General features: G+C 42.6%; 1 protein-coding gene and 1 long non-coding RNA gene across 4 annotated transcripts in view; one reads left to right on the top strand and one right to left on the bottom strand.

Annotated features, from left to right (window-relative positions):
* The window catches only part of PIK3R1 (phosphoinositide-3-kinase regulatory subunit 1), a 57,620-nt gene extending 50,902 nt beyond the window's left edge, over nucleotides 1–6,718 (bottom strand). The window contains exons 1-3 of one of the 3 annotated variants that reach the window (XM_021380220.1): nucleotides 6,573–6,714; nucleotides 5,712–5,797; nucleotides 1,424–2,179 (exon numbers count right to left, since the gene is read on the bottom strand). In XM_021380220.1, coding sequence (XP_021235895.1) covers nucleotides 1,424–1,757 — 334 coding nt within the window. In that variant the 5' untranslated portion in view covers nucleotides 1,758–2,179; nucleotides 5,712–5,797; nucleotides 6,573–6,714. Of the gene's footprint in view, nucleotides 1–1,423; nucleotides 2,180–5,711; nucleotides 5,798–6,572 lie in introns of all 3 variants that reach the window. The other 2 variants (XM_021380218.1, XM_021380219.1) reach the window with 2 other exon arrangements.
* LOC110389565 lies at nucleotides 6,810–15,419 on the top strand. Its single transcript, XR_002433297.1, has 3 exons — nucleotides 6,810–7,330; nucleotides 7,417–7,478; nucleotides 8,333–15,419. It is a non-coding gene; the product is annotated as an uncharacterized LOC110389565 (long non-coding RNA).

Genomic DNA, 15,656 nt, shown 5'->3' with positions numbered 1-15,656 from the left:
TTAACACCAAGACTTCTCAACACAGTGCTGTGGCACATGAGCATCAAGCAAGCATGAGCACAGAGACCAAACTAGTTACAAAGCACTAATGAAGCTTAAAGCATTAAGTGCATCAAAGCCTTGGGTGATGGTTACTTCACCACAGCGTGTGCATGTGAACAATCAGATTTTCCATCCACTCTCTGCCTCTCAGAATAACCTGTTAACACCAAGGTGTCTACAAATAAAGCAATGTTTATTCTGCAGTTACATGTGATGGTGACAACTATCTCAGTATCTATCCCAGTGGCTTAAGACAGAAAAGAAGTACCTCAAACTAGTATCTAAAGAAAGGAACTACCGAAGAAGGAAAAAAAAATTCATTCCAGTGCAAATACCTCATATTCAGAAGTAAGTGACTGAGAAACGATGAGAATTGTGTGACTAGAGGGTAAGGACTCAGGGAGGTGCAACCTAAGATGTAGCCACACACCCGTCTGATCCCTCCCTTTGTTCTAATGATGATGTACATGTAGATACTATACACTAACTAGCACTTCTTCAGTACTTAAGGCTATTGCTATGCAGAACAGTTCAGGCCTACTCATTATTAAGCCCTCACCAACCTAGAAATGCTTCTTCCAGGTTTCCACTTGGTTGCTGCATACAATTTTCTAAATTTCTACTTTTATCTTTGCTGATTATCAGCACAGCTGAATATATAATCATAGTAAGTGAAGTGGGATGGAAGCTGATGAGCTGACAACAGAGCTTTGCAAAATGGAGCAATTGTTTTGAAGAAGGCAGAGAGCAATGCTACTATTCAGGACCATGGTAAGAGTCAGGATGACATACTGCGACTCCTATTTCCAAAGGCTGGAAATACTGAGAATTTAAAGCGTTAGATGTTGAAGCAATATGAAATATTCTAGATTTTCGGGAAGTGAGAGACCAATGTACAACTCATCCTCAGACAGATGCGGCTTGTTTCTAACTAAATTCTATTATCTGAACATCAGTAAGTAAAGTAGACAAATCAGTTTGACAAAGGCTTTTTCATTTTGTTTTTAAATCTATCGCTTTTGCAATTCTTAAGACTTTCTTCTACTAGCAAAAGAATTCCAATCAAATCCTACCTGAGCTCTGTCCAACATACTGTTGTAAATGTAGGTCAGAAAGCAAATTATGTTTAAACAAAGGAAGTTATTTCCCTTGTTTATATAAGTGTTATTTTTCCTACTGCATGCCCTACCCTGAAACAGACATATATTAAGCACATATAATTCTTAATTGTCTGAAAGGATGTAGGCACTAAAAAAAACTGACAAGTACGTGTTATACATGTAAATGCATAGTCACATAAGCCAATGAAGCAAGAATATCTGAAAAATATGAGAGAGACACATACACAAAAACACACACACCTTCTGAGGTCAGTACTAACCTTGTTGCTCACTCTCTGCTTCAGCTTTTGCAGGACTTGGTGCCACCGGAAGGGGTCGAGGAGGACGAGGCTTTGGGGTTGGGGGGGATATTTTTTTTCTTCCAATGTATTCTACATAAGTTCCTGGAAAATCCCCCCTCTCCCCTGTGGTTTCATTAAAGCCGTTTAACCAACCAATTTCCTCAGGCTTTGCTTCTTCCCCTTCGCTGAATCCAAGTGCTAGTAAGGTACCTTTATTCACAGTTAATATATCTCCTAAGTGCAAGTCAATGTCTTCTTCTCGTTCTTTTTTGTAGTCATACAAAGCTCTGTATTGATATCCTTCAGCACTCATCTTGGCAAATGACTTAACATTCAAAGTGTTATTAAACAGTATCAAAATGCAATTGTCCAGTTATAGTTTAATTTACAGATAGATTCAAGATGTACCAAATGGGATAATAAAAATATCAACAGCAATGTCTAAGTAATAAAATCCACCAGAGAATCAAAAAGCACCAGGGTCTATTGTTTCTCTGCTGATGATTTTTGAGTACTTAGTCTGAGTCAATGGCTGTTGCAGAAGAATGTGTTCCACTTCTTCTATGTCTAGCAGAACTCTTCCAAATAGTTCCTTTTCTCAGTTTGCAGGAACTTCCCAGTCTCCATACTCAATTTCAGCTGATGCTTGTAGCCAGTCACACCATCTGATGAACTTGCCATAGACGTGCACGTACCTTAAATATTCTGTCACTGAACACTGCACGCATGCTCTTCCTGGAAAGAAAAGAGAAAACTGTTATAGTTATTTGTGAACTTGGGGTTCCAGTTATGATATAAGCTTTCTGTAACCCTGTCAGAGATAGTGTATCCCACAAAAGAAAGCAACCTCACATACATACACACATAATATATACATATATATATATAAAGAAAATTTGTGCTTTTACAAAGGATACATCTAATGACTTGAACCAAATTTCTGTGCCTGCAGGACAAGGCAAGCTGCTATGTACTGTCTCCCTTCTTCTCTGTGGCTTATGGCTACTGAAGTCACTGACAGAGAGAGGGCTAAGCCCGAGTCATCCCTGTCAATGCAGCACCTAACCTGGCAAGATTTTACTAGTTATCTCCCTGAAAACTCACAGCCACAACCCCTTGCCAAAGTGTCTGCCAGGACAGAGGTGGAGCTCGCTGTAATTAGTGCTGATACACTCAGCACTCAGTGCTGGGCTATTCAATCCCCTGCTGTTTATGCAGAAAGCAGGCAACACAACTCAAAACTTATATCCCCAAAAGCTCTTGGAGCGAGGCACCTTTCTGTAATATACACAAGCAACAATACATCTGACGTTATTTTACTTGATTGATTCTGTTTTCTTACAAAAGACGGGCTTCCCCACTCCCCCATCATCCAGATGTTCTTTAATGTGTTTATAGCATAATTTTGGAAAAATAGCCAGCAACTGGAAGAGACACGCCCAGACCACCTAAGCAGCACTACAGGAGCAAGGTACCAGGGTGTATGCTTAAATTACACTACACGCAAGAGATTACAGGCCTAACCGTTTGACTCAAGGTTGCCTGACTACAGAGGAAAAATATGACTTAAAAAAAAAAAAAAATTTAGAAAACAGTAGCTTAAAGGCATACAGAACAGTGAAAGTTTTCTAAACATCATTTTGACTTTACTCATTTTCATCTCCTTAAAAAGTCAAGCCCACTCGTAATTTGAAATGCTACACTGGGAACCAGAAAGTGCTAACTGTTCAAAACAGCATGGAAATTCCTGAACTACAGCTGAATAGAGGACCTGATGGGGCTACGCAACACCAGTAGGTAAAATATTAACTGCATACTGTATGTCTAATGCCACAGAAAGCTGTAGTTTTTTGTGTAGCACTCCACATCGCGAGTGGACAACAACAGATAGGAATGGAAAAGGGAACCTCTGACCTCTCTTTTCCACACCATTTTCTCTAACATCTCAGTCAGCAAGTCCTAGGAACACAGTCTGAAAAATCTAATTAGTGTTTATAAGAATACATACAGACTTCCTTTTTCAGTACATGGTCTGATCCCTAACTTGCATGTGGCTCCTCTTCAGTCTATTGAGTCTAAATATAATTCCCTGCAGCTTATTGCACAACATCTCTTGTAACAGAACACGTAAGAAAGTCTTGCAAGTTCTCAAAGAACTTCCTTATCATCCACTGGAACCAGTTTTGCTGTAGAGAAGAATTATCTGAGTCTGAATTAGACTTCTCTTTTTTTAAAAAAACCTACACACAAGTAGGTATTTTAAAATTCTGCAAATCTAGTCACAAAAATCAGGCCTCCACTTCCTACCAAAATTTTAATGAGAAATTTCTGTAGCCACTTCTGAAAACCCAAACTATGTGCCTTAGCACATACCACCAAACATCACAGACTCTGAAATTAACATGAAGAGAGTTTCACTGATATTTAATTTTAGCTTTTCTACTAGGAGAAAGTGAACAGGCATGAATTAGGAAGGAAAAAAAAAAAAGGGAGTGGAAGGGGGAAGAACAAAAAATCTACAGCACAAGTATCAATTAAATTGTACAGAAGTCTTCAAAAGAACAAATTCCTCCCATTAAGCAGAGAAACAAAACACACATTCACCCCTTAGACTTAAATGCTGGAGCTAATCTAAATGTTTTCAATCAATCAAAACCAACAATGCACAGTAAAACCTGCTAGAAAGTTACCTCTTCTACAACACTAAATATTCAGAAATATTTCTTTTTAAGAAAGGTTCAACAAGTGTCCTGCTACAAGTACTCATTTTACTCCTACTGCCTACAGGCATTATGGCTGCTAACCAAATACGTCTTCTAAACGCTGCATAATTTAACTGACTTGACCTACTCCTCTGATCTTTTCTTATCACACGTACCGTAGCAACTTTACGGACAGATATTTAAAATGAATACTTGTATGTCTTGCATTTGATCTGACAATGCAGAATTTGAAATGCTGTAATAACAGAAGAAAGAGCTTATGACATTTTTAAAGCATATTTAAAAAAAAATAATCAAAATCTGGGAGAACAAAAGGTGTGATGTACTTGCATGGCAGAACAACTCCATGTGATGATGACAGCAAAGCTTCCCCAAATAAAGCTAAGCAAGGACTCAGAGCTGTGGCTCTGGTCCATAGACACTGCTCATCACTGCCCCTGGTACAGGGTCCCCACATCCCATCCTCTGACCAATCCAAGGCTCGTGCACCTTTTTATATTCCCAGTGCCTGTCAAATCTGGTGACTCCAAGAACCTTGCAGACAGCCCTATGGTACATGGATGGGTAAGGAGCATTTCTCCACACCAGCCCAGTAATGCTGTAGTGTCTCCAAAAATCCCTCTTGGAAAGTTCTTCGTGTTCTTTTCTGCTTTGTTAAGACACTATATAAACAGACTCCCTTTACTCCAAGTGGACTTACACGGTCTTTACCCTCAGACATTTTGACTCAAGCTGATTTAAGCTAATTACTCTTAAAATAAATAGCTTGGAGACCATCCTAAGTAGAGCGAAAAAAAAACCAAACCAAACACTTTAGGCAAGAAACACTGTTATATTTGAGATGATGTATTACTGGATTTCCAGTTGGCGGGTGGAATGGAAAAGGAGGAGGAAGCATTGTAAAAGAATCAAGCATTCATTTGGTTTTTATTTACTAAAAGCTTGATCCCAACGAAAGATTCCCGACTTCAGGCACAATTCTGGTCTCAATGAAATGATTTATATCATGTGTATTGTCAGTTGGAGACTTTAACATTCACTAGAAAGTTGCAAGAGGTTTGTGTAAATTTAAGTGGAAAAGGAGCAAGATGCAAAAGCTTCTCCCCCTGTTTAGATGATGTCTGGCTGCCACCCCACTGGTACCTGTGCATTTCCTCCCATACTAGCATTCTTTTGGAGACAGAGGAGAAAAACAGCTTCTGCTCCATGGATACACACTGCTGCTGTCCAGCCAGAGGGGTGTGCATGCCACTGACCGTGCACCTCAGGTAAGGCAGTACGGACTTTCTTTACTGTTCAATTATCACATTTAACGATCCATACCTTGCTGTACTGCTGTCTCTCTCATTCTTGTTTGTTGGTCCTCTCAAACTTACTCTGAATACTTCTAGGGAAGCAGTAACTTTCCTTCCACAGCTATTACAGGGTTGACATTGGATTATCTAACTAGCGTGCTAGGGGAGGCACTGGAGCAGGAGCTGCTGCCGTGCAGACAAGTGCCGCGCTCGGAGCCCGCCTCCTCTCCCCACTAGGTGTCTACACACCTGTAACACCGCGGTTATCTCTGAGCGCGATGCTGCCGCTCTCCAAAAGCAGGTAACCACGGCAATGCCACAGCGAGCAGTATTCCCTGCAAGAAAATAATGTCCGAGATAGATAATGAAGTATTCGGAAATATATATGTATATCTCCGTATGCAATCTCCAGCCTTTGAAATACAGCTTTAAAGTCCGTGGAGACCCTACCACTGAATAACATGCAAAGAAGTAACGCATTAACTTAACAGAGGATCCTACAAAGCGTGTCCCACTCTGAAGCATCTCAAAGCCGCTAAAGGTGCTGCAAAGGTGCGCGAGAAGGCCACCAGCGTAAAGACCGCTTCAGAGAACTCACTCACAACAGCAGCAACGCCGGGCGGGAGCGCAGCGCCGCCGCGGTTCCTGCAGCGGAGCAGCCCCGCCGCAGGACGGCCCTCCACAGGGGCCTCCGCTCCCCGGCGCAGAAACGGGCGCCGAGCACCGGGCTGACGCCGCGCTAGGCGCCGCCAGCTTGACCGTCCGGCCGCTTCCTGCCTGCACCAGGGGCCGCGGGAGGGCCCTGCCTCACCTCGCGCCCCGGCTCCGCTAGCAGAGCCCAACCAGGAAGCTCGGGGCCGCGGGGGGAGAAGCGCCGCCGCCGGGGCTCGGCGCCGTCCCCCCGCCCTGCCCTGTCCCGTCCTGTCCTGGGCCTGCGGCGCCGCGGGGCTCGGCGGCGGCACGGCGCTTCGGACGAGGAAAAAGTTGCGGGGGCGACTCCTGCTCGGCCGTTCCCCCGCCGGCGCCCGAGCCGCACACGGCCCCGCACCGCACCGCCCTGCTCGAGCGGCAGTGCCAGGCGCCTCGCGGCCGCGGCGGCACCCGCTTTACCTCAGCGGCGGCGGTGCCGCCTCCCTCCTCGCCGCGGCGTCGCTCCGCTCTCCGCCGAGCACCCGTCCTGCCGCACGCCTGCGCTCCGCTTCCCCCGGTCGCGCTCGCCGACCGACCCAGCGCTAGGCGGTGCGGTGCCCGCCGCGGGCGCTGCCTCCGCCCCGCCTCCGGCGCGGGCTCCAACCCTGTCGGCGGCCGCCCCCTTCCCCGAGCCCCGCCCGGTGACAGACCAGGGGTGGTGCCCGGCGCCGACCGCCCCTTTTCGTAGCGCGCCGGATCCCGGTGCGAGTCGTGGGAGCTGTGGGGTTTCGGAGTTATGCTGCTCGCGGGGCTCGGGCAGTGCAGGCCGCTGCCGGGAGGACGGCTCGGGCCCTGCCCAGGCAGTAGCAAAGTCCCAGCAGCGCGTGCGGTGCGTGGCTGCTGCCACGGGGGCTGCCGGCCCAGCCCTACGCTCCCCTCGGTTTGGCTGCCCTGGGCCGTCGGGAGCCCCACTCTTCTCCTCAGTGCTGTCAGTCCCGGCCTCGCAGCAAGCCCAGTGTGCTGGGTGGAGGTGGTGGCTGTCAAAAGTAGCCAAGATGTTGGGTTGACACCATTAATTACCATCTCCGAGGGTGCTGGAGTCTGCTAGGCTCTGTGCCGTGCGGAGTGAAGCGACATATTCCCAGCCCCAAGGTGTTCACAATTGGAGGTGGATCTGACAACACGAGGGTGTGACATGACACCACGAGGCTGCAGCAACAGAATCACGCTTTTGAGAGGTGTGTGTACTGTGTCTGGACAGATCTCTATTTATCTTCAGGTAATAAATACCAGTACATAAGTTACTGTGAGTCAGTTCTTGTAGGTATTCCTGTGAAAGAGGAAGAAGTGCTCTAGGCGCAGGTACCGGGCACACAAGAATGGAAGGTAAGTGCCAGGAGCAAGTCTGGCTAAGGAGCCATCCAGACCACTGCCATGGGATGGTGGATACAAGTGCTAGGAGTGTCCTAATTAGCAGCAGCTAAATGAGGATGAGAGATGTGTAGGCCTTGAAAAATAAGGACAAGGTGTTTGTGCCTGTGATGGTGGTACAAATGGGCACAGCTGTGGTGGGGTGCTGGAAAAAGATGGGGTCAGACCTTCCATTGCGCTGCAGAGTTGTCTTTCTCAGCTGTGCCTAGTGTGGGTCTTAGGGGGACAAGTTGTGTATTAGAGAGGTGAATAAACTTGGTTCCGATTGTGGAGGCAGGACACAAGAATCAGGCCCTTAAATACCATGTGGGAGGCTGACTGGTGAAGTCTTAAGAGAGCCTTACAGTGGAAAAAGAAGCACAAATTGGCTGGGGGAAGGGAATAGTTCTGCCTAGCTTTAATTGGTGGCCGGATATTCTTAGACAGCAAGTTAGCTTATGGTCTGGTAACAGACAGCTATGAAAAAAGTGAGAACAGTTCTACTGCAACATGGTGCTAACAGGTTTTGATGAAGTGCAGTAGAGGTAATATGCATGTTTCTGGAATCTTCAGGTTTTGGAGGTATTTGTGCTGAAAAATGTTCTAAAACAAGAAATTTGGAGTGTTAGGAAGAAGCTGAAATCTCTTAACAGTTATAATTTCTTTTAAAATGTAATTAAATTTCTTTTAAAGCACACTCCTTCACGGCTACTTCCGTATACTTTGGAGACAATTTTTTTTTCCCCATTGAGTTCATGACTGTGCAAGCTTCCATGAGGCAACGGCATGTTTCCTGACACCCTTTAACCCTTTCTGCATTGATTCATTAGGACTTGCTTCCCTTCAGAGATGCAGATGAGAGAAGATGACAGCTCCCAAGACCTCTTGGAGCAGGAACACGGATCTGACCACGCAAGGGTGTGACAGCAGGGCAAGGCTGCAGCCATGGGGTTGCAGAGTGCAGTCCCCGGAAAACTGTAAAAATGCTCTCATGAGCTGGTCTGACAATCCAGGCGCACAGAGTGACTTTTAAACTAAACACTCCTTTTGGAATAGAGACTGGTGTTTTTATGCAAGCAAAAGCATTGCTGTGATTTAATTACTATATAGTAAGATGGAAGGTTGAGGGAAATGCCAGCTCTCATCTCTTACTTTTTTTGTGAGATTTAAAATGCAGGCAGAAGCAAAGTTGAGAAAGTGTTCAGTTTCTTCTGTCCAGACTACTGTCTCTGGCATTTGCGGTTGCTGACGGCAAAAACAGCATGGATTTTGAAGAGGATTAGACAGACTGGGTGGTTGGAATGCCAGTCCTGGGCACTGGCCTGACAGTGGGTATTTAAGGGAACTTAAAACCTGTGCAGTAATGGTCCCTGACTGGTATAACTAGATGTGTCCCACAGGTGAAATGCAGAGCTGGAGCTGATGGCTGCACTCCCTCCCCAGAGCAGAGCCAGATAGACCTCCTGCCTGCTTCCTTTCTGCAGCAATGGAGCATCTTGGAATTTACTTTCTATGCCACATTTCCTCCTTGAACTTTTTTTTTGAGTTCACTGCAAGCACCTGGCTTGTTTCTGTCTCTTGACCAGGGAGAGAAAGGAACCCAGGAGGAGAAAGCAGATGGTAGCAGTAGCCTGCTTTATCACACTGCTTGCTGGCTGTACTTTTAGGTCTGCTGTGATTCCCCTCCCAAGGTGACTCCAGCTCCCTCACCTTCCTTTCCCCACAGACTTCGACATGATGCCGATGGCATCAGGGATCATTTCCCAAGTTTAATCTTGATGGATGAAGGCTGTGCAGTAAGGTTTCTTTTGAGAACATTATGAACCAGTACTGTAATGTAAATTCCAGTAGGCAGAAGAGGAAGATGCCCAGGTTCAAAAGCTTGGTCCTTTTTCAATCAGCTACTTTCGTGAAAGTCCTAGGGCTGCCTAAAACTTTTCTATATAAAGCTTACAGTTTGAGTAAGATGCATACATACATATGCCTGATTTAGATACAGGTTTCTTGAAAAGGCTACTTTTTAGCCAATTGAAAGTCATTATGGCAACATGTAAACAAGACTGATTGTAAATCTGTGGAGAGAAATAAAATCAGGTGAAATACAGGTAGAGTGTGGGCTTATTGGGCAACAAGCCATAGATTCTTCTGCTTGCTAAGGGAAACAACTTTACTGTCTGTCCATCAGGATAACTTGAGGAACATTTCTGACACAGGCTGCATTGGGGAATGCAATATAAAAATGAGCAAGTCTTTTGTTTAGTACTAGTAGCAGTTAGGTGATTTGAGCCTTTACATATTACCTCTGGGCAGGCTTTCTGTAGTAAAGGTCATGCAGCACTGGAGAGAAAATATCCTGAAAGTTCTTTTCCCTCTACCAAAAAAGGTTCAGCTTGATTTTAGGAAATATTAAAATATAGAAATTGAATAGGAAAAAATGCAAGCAGTCGTCAAAGAGAATCTGTGGGGAAAGTACAGTTCCCAGAACTTTGGATCTGTGTCACTATAACTGGCAAACCCCATTTTCCTTCTTTACTGGCACATTAAGCATGGAAATTTCCTTCTGTTTCTTCTAAGATAGGCAAGGCAAATCCATGTGAAAAATAAGATACCTAGATTAGTGGATTTTCTCAGTGCAAAATCTGATCTGTGTTAGTGTGGGCAAAGGTGGACAAGGCAGTACAGAGATCCAGAGATCTTTATTGGAGTATACTGTAGGTGTGATGAATGCTAATGATGTATGTCATATACTGAGTCAGAGCATTCCTGTCACTCCTGACATAATATCGTAATGTCTTGCAGCAGTGCAATTTCAGCCAGAGTCTTTACCTTTAAGAGTCTTTCATACTCCTAAAGATGAAAATGAATTCACACAGAGTAAGTATGCTTTCTATTAGCACACATTGCTAAATTACTCATGTAGAATTCCCAAAAGAGTGACCGCAGTGGGGAGTCAGGAAAACAACAGAAAAAAAATGTCCATAGTTATTGTAGAGTCAAATTAAAATACAAAATAAATGACATAGATCACAAGAAGCATAAATACCAGTGCCTGAGAAGTGTGATATTTTTCTGTTGTAGCCAGGACAAATGAAATGTTACTGCTTAAAACTATGGTTTCAAGTGTGCTTTAGAAGACAAAATAGTAGCATGAAATACAAATTACTTCACTGCCTAAAAGAATTTTAGCATATGAAGGAGAAGAATTAGCTAAAATAAAGGAATCCAGGAAAGAAAGAGACGAAGCTTGAATCAAGTTAACTAGCAGAGAAGTAAACCTGACAGCCTTTATTTTAGAACTGGAAGGAAACAGATTAACAGTGTGCTGGTCTTGCTGGGCATAGCAGAGCAATTTGATTTGTATTTTATTTCATTTCTGCATAAGGTTAGAACGAGTTCAGTTTGGCCAAAAACCTAACACCGGCAACAGATGTCTTTATCTGAGATGATCAGTCAGATCTCCATTTATAGACGTTCCCAATTCATTACCAGTTTATTATTCACCTAATGCTGTGGTGAAAATCTAAGGCTTTCATTTATTTTTCAGCATATAGGGCAACTAGGGAGACAGTAGAATCTCTGAAAGGTTTTAGGAACAGGCTGGTCAAGCAGCTGCCTAGCTTAGATTCTGGTTGAGCTGCCTTGGCCAGAGAGATGGAATAGATGACCACTTTTCATGGTTCTGAAAGTGCATGCACATAGTAATTTTCTGAAGAAGACACAAACTGTACCACGTCTTACTTTCACTGAATTAAGCTTTCTCACCCAGCAATTGAAGTGGGTTCTAAATCATTCCTCTGCCCCAGATGATATTAAAAAAACAGGTCACTGTAGATGAAAAAGCTGCGGGTCATATCATTGCAATGCAATCAATTGGAAAGGAGTCTATCCAGTTTGCTTTGGAACACATCCAAACAAAGAACTAGTGGAAAACAAGATTTCTGTGCACAGATGACAGCCTGAAAGTATTTTGTATTCATTAAAAGTCTTAAAAATATTTTGCTTAAAACCCAACTATTTTTAATCATCTGAAAGATGACTTTTTGTGTAATCTTTTTCTCTGGTCCCATAACTTTTGCTAGCATGAAAATTTAGATTTGGGGAGAATCCTTTTTTAATCAAAAAATTATTTTTTCAGATCTACAGGCTATTAAGACAAATAATTAGACAATGTTTTTCCATCTTTTAAGCACAGTGTAATTGATAAAAATAGTGTTAGAAAAATCGTATCTGCAAATGCAACATCTGTGTTTATCTTTCAACCATATAAAATTACATAAACATAGATTCTTCTTTTTATGAAATCTATGAGTAATTCCTCCTCTGCTCTCTCAGTGCTTGTATTCTAAGTGATAGAAAAGTCTAGGCTTGACAACTGTGCAAGACTCATATCTTCTGTGTAGATGAGTGGAGCAGCATTAACAGAAATCTTGGAAGTTTTCATGTGTGCTGTACTGTTTGCGCACGCAGTGTTTGTCAGCACTTCCTGAATATGACCGGTGGTAATAAGACCCCCAAGAGTAATAATCAATCAAAATTTTCCTGGCCATCTGTAGATGTGCATTCTATTGAGGCTGTTTCCCTAAAGATGCCATTTGCTGGTTTCAGTACTGACATCTTATCACAGGGAAATTTGTATCCTGCTGTAGTGAGCTCAGTCTCAGAAGCAGAAGTTTAAATTAGGCTGAGATCATCTAGTCATTTTGCATCAGTTTGTACAGAGGAAGAGTTGTCCTAATTTCTTCCAGTAACATCAAAGTAGAAGAGATAATTTGTTATTACCAATTATCTGAGATATCTCAGACCATTACATCAATTATTCATAACAGTCACTGATCACGATAAGTCTCAATATGGGTACCTTCTCTTCTTTTGCAAAGAGCAAAAAATGTAAGACCAAGCCTTGAAAAGCTTGCCAATTTCAGTGTGTTTCTGTAGATCCTGCAAAATTAACTGCAATATGGGCATGAATAATCCAAATTCTGCCAGGCGGGAACATGTGCTGTTGCTCCTACATAAAATACATCTTGAGTGACATCTCTAACAATTACAGTACGGGGAAGCAAATATAAAACTAGGTCTCATCCTGTGATGCTAGTAGGAGTTTAGGGCCAGGAGAAAAGCATATTCAGTTTCCTTTTGCTGGCTGGGCTAGGAAAATACTTCTTTTTTTTATTGCAGCAAATCTTTGTTTTTTAATCTAATGGGCCAGAGCTATTTTTATATTTTTGGGGTGAAATTGAAATATGATTAATTAGTTGTTTCATGGTATTCTGTTGCCAACTGACTGCACAGCAACAAAGCTTAGACTTGTTGTAGCATCACAGCATGACAGCTGTCATTCTAGCAAGCACAAAATGGTCGAGTAAATGCTGCGTTGCACCTTAGAAAGAGACGCTTCTTTAATTCCCCAACAATTGAGAAGGCTGAGAACATTTGCCTGTCACTTTGTTCAAGTGACATGGTGGCTAATTGCTTTTACTATTCTTACCTACTTCTACCTTTTCTTTGGTAGGAACAGCAGAAGGATACCAACAATGCCAGTCCCACCTTGCTGCTGCAGGACAGAGTGATTCATCATAGTATCCTCCGTGCACATGAATACTAACACACATGCATGTACAATTGGCAATTGTTTTTTAACTGTGCTAATATGAATGTCAATGTAAAACAAGCAATTATTTGACAAGTTAGTGTTTAGAACCCTTTATTGTTTATGTGATGTAACTTTTAAGTAGCACTGCTTAGAGCAAATTGGAAAGACTAGACTAGAGAGATCCTCAGAAATCCTTTCCAAGCTGGTTGCTTCTACGAGTCTGTGATTCTATGAAAGTTGAACTGGTTTTATTTTCATCTGAAATGTAGTAGTTAGTGTATTATATGTGATATTTCTATAAGAATACTTTCTTGGTATATGTTTTTGAGATACTATTGCAATAGAAGAATTATAGTTGACATGCATTTGAATTAGTATATTTCAGTACTAACTTAACAGTTTAGAAATTACTTTATTTGCAAAAATAATAGAAAAAATATTGGAAAAATTTGGAGCTAAATACCCATAGAACTGGTATCAAATTGCATCAGATATTTGCTAAACTGAAACAAACAAACAAACAAACAAAAAACCCAATGCAATAAAACCAAAACCCACAACCAAAGAAGCACTCTGTTACTAGCAGAACAAAAGAATGCTATCCTTGGTGTTCAGTGGTCATATTCATCCTATCAGCAAGTGTCAGAAAAACAGAATAATGTTATGTTTTTGTAGGTAGCAAAAGTGGTGAAACCTCCTCCCTTTCTGACTTTATCTGTTAAACCACAAAGAAAAGGGGTGGGGAGAGAGAATGCTACAGTTGTAAAGTAAGGTTTTGGGGTCTAAGAAAAAGAATGAAAGTTATAAGGGTGGTAATTTCTGCAGAGAACCCACCAATTTGTACATTGTTGTTGCATGTTTCATATGAGATCAAGTGTTTTCTACTACAGTGTTTGGCAATACATTGCATTTTGGAAAAGGAGAACTTGCCAGTAACATTTACAAGAGAGGGAAATGAACCTAGAACAGAGCTGTGTACTCTCTGGGAATATTTATTGCTGGTGTTGGGGCTTTTTTATTGAATGGGCATGCATTGGGATGGCAAAATAAAATAGTGGCTGGTGTCAAGATACCAGGGTCCTCTTCAGTTCATGGTAGAAGTGAGTTATGTTGTTTGCAGTAGAGTTTGCTCCGTCACTGTCCTTGTTTGCATGTTCTAGTTCCTTGAAGCAGAAGCTGTGTTATAAAGTGCAGTTTATGCAACTTGCTGCTGAAAAGAAATCCTTTGATGCAATTGTGGCTTGTGGTAGGGTCACCAGCATCATAAGAGATGGGACTGCCCTCTGGCCTGTTTCCTGAAGTGTCACTTTTTAAAATAAAGGGATTTGGGGAACTTGAAGTTTATGAGCTGTGTCATATCATAAGTCAGATCTCACAGGGATCTTGTGGCAGCCTTGAAGATGAAATAGCCTGAAGTCAGTACAAAAATGAATTAAGAAAAAAGCCAACATAAAAAGTCATGAATGTGACACACAAAAAAATTGTTTGACTTTCATAGATCTTTCTAGAGGTAAAATTATAGAAGAAACAGAAGATGCTGATAGCTTGAGTGTGGGAAATAAAAAACAAAACATATAGGTTGTCAGAGCAGAGTGTGGGTGAGGTGCACTGTAAGGGGCATCACGGTAAGATGCAGGTCGTAAGAATTGCTGGTACAGCAAACCTTTTCTTGGGAGCTCATGGGAGGAAGTGCTTTTAGAGCAGTGTGACGTATTCAGAAACTACATCTGTCTTGCATGTGGTAACTGAAAACTGCCAAGGGGAATGGATTGTGGGAAGCAAATCCCCCATCTCAGATCCTCCACTTGAAGACTGTCCCCGCATCCAACCTGAGGCAGTAAGGCAGAAAATGGGGATCCAGAGCGAGCTGGTGTCTCTGCAAGGGTGGTTTTTCTCAGCATTTGTACGCTTGGCACAGACTTTTACATGCCACAGTAATTCAGATATCCAGGTCTTCAGTATCGCCCACAGAATCTCCAAACTGGGTGATCCCAGGTCAAGCCTTGCCTCAGTTAGGTACTTTGATATAGTCACTACTGGCTATCGGTTGCTTTTGGTAACAGCTAAATGAAAGAGGCTAGAGAACTAATGTAGCTAATGTAAACTATGTGGAAAATGAGTTATAGCAGCATGTGTGGTAGATTCACCTGTGAGATAATCTGTGAGCAGTTGTTCTTAGTGTTTCTGCTTTCGACAGGGAAAGGCAGAGGTATTGTGCATGGTGCTGTACTCAGGAGGGCTGCAGGAAAGCACAGCCTCAAGAATTCACAGCCCACTGTCCCACTTTTCAATCACTGAAAGTTTTCCCTGTGTCTTTTTTTTCTTTTTTTTTCCCCCTTTTCTGTAATTGCTCTTGGTTTACAAAATGATTCAGGGAATATTTAAAGAGTCATTTCAATTCTTGTAGTAGTGAGCTGAAAAGAAAAGCATTTAAAAGAAAAATCAAGGAGTCTACAGATACACTGTGGGTTGGAAGTTCTACTGTAGTGTGAGTTGGAGAGTACTGCCTTTTCTGGATTTTCAATAAAGCGTGGCATTTCTGTTTAAGGACTGTGACTGTA

This window comes from Numida meleagris, chromosome Z (genome assembly GCF_002078875.1).
Source record: "Numida meleagris isolate 19003 breed g44 Domestic line chromosome Z, NumMel1.0, whole genome shotgun sequence".
In the NCBI taxonomy this organism is placed as follows: domain Eukaryota; kingdom Metazoa; phylum Chordata; class Aves; order Galliformes; family Numididae; genus Numida; species Numida meleagris.
The sequence above is the reverse complement of the archived record's forward strand: the minus strand, read 5'-3'. Positions and strand labels throughout refer to the sequence as shown.